General features: G+C 35.9%; 1 protein-coding gene and 1 pseudogene across 4 annotated transcripts; both read right to left on the bottom strand.

Annotated features, from left to right (window-relative positions):
• Positions 1-739: 739 nt before the first annotated feature.
• LOC148761501 (G-type lectin S-receptor-like serine/threonine-protein kinase At4g27290) lies at positions 740-4394 on the bottom strand. 3 transcript variants are annotated; one of them, XM_088808743.1, is made up of 7 exons: positions 2987-4394; positions 2766-2882; positions 2257-2414; positions 1958-2168; positions 1607-1844; positions 1379-1529; positions 740-1328 (listed from the first exon to the last, which is right to left on the bottom strand). In XM_088808743.1, the coding sequence occupies exons 1-7, from the start codon at positions 4257-4259 to the stop codon at positions 1002-1004; spliced, it is 2475 nt and encodes an 824-aa protein (XP_088664869.1). In that variant the 5' UTR covers positions 4260-4394; the 3' UTR covers positions 740-1001. The 3 variants fall into 3 exon arrangements, with proteins under 3 accessions (XP_088664869.1, XP_088664870.1, XP_088664871.1); XM_088808744.1 differs by having other exon boundaries at positions 740-1310; XM_088808745.1 differs by lacking the exon at positions 740-1328 and having other exon boundaries at positions 1438-1512.
• On the bottom strand, positions 4293-8922 carry LOC18593900 (G-type lectin S-receptor-like serine/threonine-protein kinase At4g27290; annotated as a pseudogene). Its single transcript, XR_016027652.1, has 7 exons — positions 7577-8922; positions 7356-7472; positions 6856-7013; positions 6554-6767; positions 6209-6444; positions 5988-6138; positions 4293-4434 (listed from the first exon to the last, which is right to left on the bottom strand). The product of XR_016027652.1 is annotated as a G-type lectin S-receptor-like serine/threonine-protein kinase At4g27290 (transcript).
• Between the last annotated feature and the right edge of the window lie 374 nt (positions 8923-9296).

The raw sequence follows: 9296 nt of genomic DNA, 5'->3' as shown, positions 1-9296 counted from the left end.
TTTGATGAAATAAACTGAGGTGAGTTTTCTACTTTTTCTTTTAAAAATGTTGAGATAAAACTTATTACTTTTATTTTAGTACATGATAAGATTAACTGATTGTTTTTTTTATACAATAAGATAAGATTAATTGATTTTTTTTTTAAACGTGATAATGTAATCTGACACCAACTAAAATATATCTACTTTATTTTTAAAAAGTCATTTTTTTATTTAATATTTTTTGGTAACGGGTATTACACTCATCAACGTGTCTTCCAACGCCTGTCGAAGCCCCCATAAGCAAAGACGTTGGACCACGACCAAACAAAGATGAAGATGAAAACTGTATAACCTTAAAACTGCAACATATCTTTGTTCAACACCTCACCAGCTTCTTTCAACCCAGAATCTGTAGCCTCTGTTAAAGATCTAATTGCTAGTTAGCTTGACTAATCTTGTATGTGAAGTTCATTCGTTTGTGCCCCAAAAAGAGGTTACAGTCTCATGGCACTAATTTCACTTCTGGAGTCAAGCAAAGGAACTGAGGAATCCCAGTCATGAATGATATTTTCTTGTTGCAGATGACAAAGGTTTGATTATGCACAGAATAATGTAAAGACAATGAAGTTAGTTTGTTGATTCATTTATCGCATTAATTAATTAACACTCATATTGAGGTTCCCAAGCCAGCCAGATTAGGTGGCTCTTGATCATACACAAATGCAGCAGAAAACAAGAAAAGTCAGCAACTTGTAAGTGATGAGAATGCATGAAATTTGTATATCTCAATCGTATGAAGCTTCAGTTATATCTGAACTGTATGAAGCTTTAGTTTGGTCCTTCAAGCTATCTATCCATGGAATAAATACAACACTACTATTTGTACTTGATTGCATGTTGATTTCTGAAACATTTCTCACTAGCATTTTCTTTAAAAGCACATGCCCTAAGCATCTAGTGGGATTGGAATCATTACTGATAGTTTGGAGCATAATAGGTTTAATGAAGCATATCACCCTCTATCGAGCCTCTAAAAGTGATAAACTTAATTTGTTTCTCGAAGATGATCCATGGTTTTCGGATGAAGAATCTGCTTCAAAGGGACTCTTGTGAAACAAAAAACCAGGTTGTTTTGGCAGAGGCAATTCATTCTCACTTCCCAACATTAGAACCACGGATGACATGCTTGGCCTCCCCTCAGGATGCTGTTGTACACATAAAAGGCTAATGTGGATGCATCGCAACACCTGTGAAGGATTACCAGTCTCTGCTAATAAGAAATCATCAGCAAGATCCAAAGGCCTGCCTTGTTTCCATAATCTCCATGCCTGCAGCAAAATGAAATTCTTTTATCAGTTGAAGATAAGTAACAAAAGATAATGACACAGAGGCTTACATGCTCAATAAGGTTGCCGCTTTGATTTTGATGATAGAATCCTCTATTCTTTCTTCCACTTATTATCTCCAACAACAATATGCCAAAGCTAAACACATCTGATTTTACCGAAAACAGGCCATCGATAGCATATTCTGGTGCCATATAACCACTGCAGGACATTGTCAGATAAAAGTATGCATTTTCATGGGGATCTATAGATCAAATTTGCAGAAAAAGTAGACTTACTAAGTTCCAACCACTCTGTTTGTATTGGCTTCAGTCTGGTCTCCTCCAAAAGTTCTGGCCATACCAAAATCTGAAATTTTTGGGTTCATCTCACTATCAAGCAGAACATTACTAGCTTTCAGATCTCTATGAATAATCCTCAATCTGGAATCTTGATGAAGGTAGAGTAGTCCCCTAGCAATCCCACAGATAATTTGGAAACGCTTGGGCCAATCTAATACTTTGCATCTTCTTTGATCTGTCAAATACTGCATTCATGTTAATTCTATATCTATTTGATCCTTTGAAGCAGCAAAATAAAACTATTTCACAAGCCGAGAGCAGAAAATATAGAATTGAAAGGTTGCTGACCAAAAATAAATGAGTCAAGACTTCCGTTAGGCATGTATTCATAAACCAGCATTTTCTCCTCTCCATGAATGCAGCACCCAAGAAGCCTTACAAGATTCCGATGCTGAAGTTTGGCAATCAACTTTACCTCAGTTTTAAACTCGTTCAATCCTTGTCCGGAACTCTTTGAAAGTCTTTTCACAGCAATTTCTTGTCCATTTGCAAGTGTCCCCTGGAGAATAAGAACATTTAGATGAGCTTTCAATAAATATGAATTCTCTGTACTTGAGATCACTTCAGTAATATGCTGTCAACTTTACCTTATAAACAGGTCCAAAACCTCCTTCACCTAGCTTGTTATCAAAACAAAAATTATCAGTAGCTCTGGCTATCGTAGCTAGCTCGAATACAGCAAGGTCCATATCTTCACTCTGGCCTTGGTTCATTTGATCCATTTCATCCCTTTCTTCAGCTTCATCTGAAACAGTAGTCAACATAGGCTAGCATTCAACATAGAAATATGCTTTCTTATGCATATTGATAGATTTAGATAGAAGAAAAAAGGCTGTATGCTTCTTCTGAACACTAAAACAAAAATATCCAACCGATTGTTCGTGGACTCCCTCTTTTGTCAGATCAAAAAACAAAATTGAAAACCATCTATTATCATATTTGATAGGGAATATAAGTGAAATGGCAAATTTCAAAATTACAGTTTTCTTGAAAACAGGGCAGGGATTTGATAGCGCTGCTGTGAGCAAAAATGATTTCGGTATTGGTATCAAATACCAACTTTCCCCTGCTTTATGAGGACCATAGTCGATGTTACCTTCTAATTTTCTCCTTCTTCTCCGGATGTAATAAATGACTACAAGAAGCCCAAAGAACATAGCAATTGGTGTTGCAATTATCATGGCCAGCTTCGCCTTAGGCTTGTTTTTCTGGTCTGCATGATCAATATTGATGAAGGAGCACAAATATAATTAAACAATTTCCAAAAGAAATTATCACAAGCTGCAACAAGAATATGTTCCGATTTTAAACTGATACCTGCTTCTGAAGCAGAGACTCTGATGTAAAGATCCTGGCCATCTGATTGAAATTGTTTAATATCAATTAGAGCATCAAACCACATGGCGCAGCCGCTACCTTTTCCTCTAATATCTAAATTAGTGTATGCCATACATGAACAGTTCTGCAAGCACCTAGCCCTACATTCCTTGAGGTTCATGCTTTTGTTCACCCAAGAATGTGAGGTATCTGGCGTTTTCACCCTCTGAATTCTAATAAATCCATCTCCGCTTTGGCAGTTTAATGGCTTATTGTGTACACACCCTTCAGACCAGTCTGAGGAGTTCCATCTTTGCAGCGATTTAGGCCTGAATGCTTTCAAGCATTGGCAAGCTGGAAGCTTGGAATTATCGCAGTTCCCATTTGCACCACAAAGTCCAAGTCTGTCACAATAGTCACTTGGTTGGAAGAGAAACAACTTCCAAGTTTGAATTTCTGGGTTCCATGTGTACCGCTGTCTTAGGTTTTCAGTTTGGTTCAAAACAACCCTTAACATCACGGATTTATTTTTTGGGTAATTTATGTAGTACACCTCCTCCTCATTCCAAACAAAGTCGAAATCATAGACCGGATTTGATCTTAAACTTGGGTTACCACTAAATCCATTGCCATTCCATAGTCCACTGCGATAGTACTTTTCTGAGCCTTTCCGCAGCACCATCTCTGGATTGCCTTGGAGTTCTACCCCATAAGTAAGGTCCCCAGGAGATGGATCATCTGAGTTCTTCCATGCTGCTAGTCTTCGATTTAAACCAGTTCTCAGGTCCCAACCAATCTTCATCCCTGCTAACATTGTATCTGTTGGATAATCAAAGCTTTGCCACAAGTAGTTCTCTGAATCACCGTCTTTTCCATCTCTGACAACAAGATTGCCTGAATCCAGGAGCTGCAGAATCGGATTCTGAGCTGCTTCTGTGGAATTAATTGACCAAACAGTTGTTTGGTTCTGACCTAGAAGCACGACTGTGCCATTGGTTTCTATCTTGAGCAAGCCAGTGGTGTCCTTTATCGGATTTATCCTGTTTGCAACCCATACAACAGTTTGCATGGGGATGTTATTGTACCAAATTCCCAAGTAACGATTCTTGGAACTCCCCGGAGTGAAGAAACCCAATACAAAGCTTCCATCACTAGAGACCAAGGTCGTGCCATCAGTGAGTGACTCAGACGGAGAAATCTTGTCGAGTGCGTTGGAAGCTTTGGAGAAGATGATGAGGAAACAAGCACTGAAAGAAAGGATATCCATGCCCATGGATGTATGGTCTGAAAGCTTTTTGCTTGGAAGATAAGAAGAGATGCCATTTGATTGAACATTGTAAACAGCATTGATCTTCAGGCTTCAAGGCAAGACTTTGGCTCCATTGACCTTGGAATTATTAATCAATCGTGACAGAGACTACAACTCTTCTATAGGCCTCAACTTCTTCCTGGAGATAGAAATATCTTTTAACTAACATGATGGCTGTCAAGTTAAGATTATTGAGAAATAGGAACTGAAATAAGTTGCAGTTAAGTTTAAAAAACTATGAAACAGCATATTCTTGTCTGCCCTCGCTCAATGTAGAGCTCCCAACTGTTTCAGTAAACCCAAGATGTTAAAATTCTTGGTTACACAAAAAATCAGGGAACTTTACACTTGATTTTATCGTAAAGTAACCTCTAAAATTAATTGCCTCGTACACTACTAGACCGTAAGAGTATGACTTAAACCAAGAGCACTCAAAGTGCTAGTAATTAAGTAAACATGCATCTCTAGACTTGGAAAAAACGTACGTCATGGAGATTTACAAGTAATTAAAGTCAACATGAATGCCAAAAAGTCTAAGTCTTTTCTAGACTTTTAAACTGAATTTACAAGAAATTGCAATCACATGTCCTAAGGGTCCGATAGAACTGACCCAGTATTACAAAATGACCTTTATATTTTCAAATTTACCTTCTTTTTTTAATATAAATTTTTAATTTTTCAACTTTATCCCTTAAAATAATAAATAATAGCTTGACAAAAATAACATAATATTTGAATATTGAATATTTATATATTAAAATATGTGAAATTACTAAATATTTATTTTTAGTAAATTAGTTAAGTTTTAAAGAATTAAATTAATTAATTGAAATTATTTTACAAATAAAGTAGTTAATTAATTAATTTAATTAACTAATTAATTAGTTAATTCATTAAAGTAATTAATTTAAAATAGTTAATCAATTAATATTAATCACATATTTATATAATTAATTATCATTTCTAATTAATAGATATGCTTTTTAAAAAAAAATTATATATGGTTTATTAATTATATATTTAATTATTTTTTATTTTATTCAACAAATAAAATCAATTTTTTTGGCACATAGAACTCAATTTTCCTTTTTTTTTTCTTTTTTAAAATAATACTATACATATATATTATTTAGTTATGTATAATTTTGCAGTCATGTTAGCAAATCTAAAGAGAACTTCCAAAAACCAACAAAAATACATGGTGAATGACATAATTACTTATTATTAAGACAACATTATTGTCATGACAAAATCAAGCTGAAAGTAGCATCAAGCAGGAGGAACTATCGATTATTTGATTATGCTAGTTTCTCCAATGCGTCCGCTCACATGCCAATGACTACCATGCTACTCCTACTACTACTACTTTAATTAATAAAAAGATAATAATATTTTTATGAGTTTTCATTATGTTGAGAAAGAAATAGACGAGTTGTATCATTAAAACTCTTGATTTAATGATAAATAAAAAAATATTTTATCGTAATTATTATGTCGTTATAAGTTTGTGTATATTTATGAGTTGTGAATATAATAAACAGTTCACCAAGAGTGTAAATGTTTTTAAAAAAATTTAATAATAAAGTAATATGAAAATTTAAAATTTCATTTGTTTTATTAAATACAACATATATGCAATTATCATTCATCAGTTCAAGATATGTAATAAAAGATAATGACAAAGAGGCTTACATGTTCAATAAGGTTGCCGCTTTGATTTTGATGATAGAATCCTCTATTCTTTCTTCCACTTTTTATCTCCAACAATAATATGCCAAAGCTAAACACATCTGATTTTACGGAAAACAGCCCATCGATAGCATATTCTGGTGCCATATAACCGCTGCAGAACATTGTCAGATAAGAGTTTCATGGGCATTTATAGATCAAATTTGCAGAAAAAGTAGACTTACTAAGTTCCAACCACTCTGTTGGTATTGGCTTCAGTCTGGTCTCCTCCAAAAGTTCTTGCTGCCAAAATCTGAAATTTTTGGGTTCATCTCACTATCAAGCAAAATATTACTAGCTTTTAGATCTCTATGAATAATCCTCAATCTGGAATCTTGATGAAGGTAAAGGAGTCCCCTAGCAATCCCACAGATAATTTGGAAACGCTTGGGCCAATCTAATACTTTGCACCTTCTTTGATCTGTCAAGTACTGCATTCATATTAATACTGTATCTATTTGATCTTTTGAAGCAGCAAAAGAAAATTATTTCACAAGCCGAGAGCAGAAGATATAAAATTGAAAGGTTACCGACAAAAATAAATGAGTCAAGACTTCTGTTAGGCATATATTCATAAACCAGCATTGTCTCCCCTCCATGAATGCAGCACCCAAGAAGCCTTACAAGATTCCGATGCTGAAGTTTGGCAATCAACTTTACTTCAGTTTTAAACTCGTTCAATCCTTGTCCGGAACTCTTGGAAAGTCTTTTCACAGCAATTTCTTGTCCAATTGCAAGTGTCCCCTGGAGAATAAGAATATTTTGATGAGCTTTCAATAAAGATGAATTCTCTGTAATTGAGATCATTGTAGTAATATGTTGTCACTTTTACCTTATAAACAGGTCCAAAACCTCCTTCACCTAGCTTGTTATTAAAAGAAAAACTATCAGTAGCTCTGGCTATCGTACCTAGCTCGAATACGGCAAGTTCCATATCTGTACTCTGGCCTTGGTTCTTTTGATCATTTTCAATCCTTTTTTCAACTTCATCTGAAACAGTAGTCAAAATAGGCTAGCATTCAACATAGAAATACGCTTTCTTAATCATATTGAGAGATTTAGTTAGAAGAACAAAAGCTGTATGCTTCTTCTGAACACCAAAACCAAAAATATCGAACCAATTGTTCATGGACTCACTTTTTGTCAGATCATAAAACAAAATTGAAAACCATCTATTATCAAATTTGATAAGTGAAATGACAAATTTTAGTATTACTGTTTTCTTGAAAACAGGGCAGGGATTTGATAGCGATGCTGTGAGCAAAAACGATTTTGGTATTTGTATCAAATACCAACTTTCCCCTGCTTTATGAGGACCATAGTTGATATTACCTTCTAATTTTCTCCTCCTTCTCCGGATGTAATAAATGACTACAAGAAGCCCCAAGAACATAGCAATTGGTGTTGCAATTATCACGGCCAGCTTCGCCTTAGCCTTGTTTTTCAGTTCTGCATGATCATTATTGATGAAGGAGCCCAAATATAATTAAACAATTTCCAAAAGAAATTATCACAAGCTGTAACAAGAATATGTTCTGATTTTAAACTGATACCTGCTTCTGAAGCAGAGACTCTGATGTAAAGATCCTGGCCATCTGATTGAAATTGTTTAATATCAATTAGATCACCAAATCACATGGCGCAGCCGCTACCTCCTCCTCTAATATCTAAATTAGTGTATGCCATACAAGAACAGTTCTGCAAGCACTTAGCCCTGCATTCCTCGAGATTCATACTTTTGCTCACCCAAGAATGTGAGGTATCTGGCGTTTTCACCCTCTCAATTCTAATAAATCCATCTCCGCTTTGGCAGTTTAATGGCTTATTGTGTATACACCCTTCAGACCAGTCTAAGGAGTTCCATCTTTCCAGCGATTTAGGCCTGAATGCTTTCAAACATTGGCAAGCTGGAAGCGTGGAATTATCGCAGTTCCCATTTGCACCACAAAGTCCAAGTATGTCACAACAGTCACTTGGCATGTTTGAAATTAACATCCAAGTTAGAGTTTCTGGGTTCCATGTGTACCGCTGTCTTACCTTTTCAGTTTGGTTCAAAACAAACCTTGACATCACCGATTTATTTTTGAGGTAATTTACGTAGTACACCTCCTCCTCATTCCAGACAAAGTCGTACTCATAGACCGGATTTGATCTTAAATTTTGTGCACCACTAAATCCATCGCCATTCCATAGGCCACTGTGATGGTACTTTTCTGAGCCTTTCCGCAGCACCACCTCTGGATTGCCTTGGAGTTCCACCACATAAGTATGGTCCCCAGGAGATGGATCATCTGAGTTCTTCCATGCTGCTAATCTTCGATTTAAATTAGTTATCAGGTCCCAACCAATCTTCATCCCTGGTAACATTGTATCAGTTGGATAATCAAAGCTTTGCCACAAGTAGTTCTCTGAATCACCATCTTTTCCATCTCTGCCAACAAGACTGCCTGAATCCAGGAGCTGCAGAATCGGATTCTGAGCTGCTTCTGTGGAATTAATTGACCAAACAGTTGTTTGGTTCTGACCTAGAAGCACGACTCTGCCAGTGCTTTCTATCTGCGGCAAGCCAGTGGTGTCATTTATCGGATTTATCCTGTTTGCAACCCATACAACAGTTTGCATGGGGATGTTATTGTACCAAATTCCCAAGTAACGATTCTTGGAACTCCCCGGAGTGAAGAAACCCAATACAAAGCTTCCATCACTAGAGACCAAGGTCGTGCCATCAGTGAGTGACTCAGACGGAGAAATCTTGTCGAGTGCGCTGGAAGCTTTGGAGAAGATGATGAGGAAACAAGCACTGAAAGAAAGGATATCCATGTCCATGGATGTATGGTCTGAAAGCTATTTGCTTTGAAGATAAGAATAGATGCCATTTGATTGAACATTCTAAACAGTATTGACCTTCAGGCTTTAAGGCAAGACTTTGGGTCCACTGACCTTGGAATTCTTCATCAATCGTGACAGAGACTACAACTATTCTATAGGCCACAACTTCTTCTTGGAGATAGCAATATCTTTAACTAACATGATGGCTGTGAAGTTAAGATTATTGAGACATAGGAACTGAAATAAGTTGCAGTTAAGCAACTTAAAGTTTAAAAAACCATGAAACAGAATATTCTTGTCTGCCCTAGCTTAATGTAGAGCTCCCAACTGTTTCAGTAAACCAAAGATGCTAAAATTCTTTGTTACACAAAAAAATCAGGGAACTTTACACTTGATTTTATCATAAAGTAACCCCTAAAAATAATTTCATTGTACACTACTAGA

This window comes from Theobroma cacao, chromosome 7 (assembly GCF_053813885.1).
Source record: "Theobroma cacao isolate CCN51 chromosome 7, ASM5381388v1, whole genome shotgun sequence".
NCBI classification, from domain to species: Eukaryota; Viridiplantae; Streptophyta; class Magnoliopsida; order Malvales; family Malvaceae; genus Theobroma; species Theobroma cacao.
Note: the sequence above shows the minus strand (reverse complement) of the source record. Positions and strands in the feature narration are given on the sequence as shown.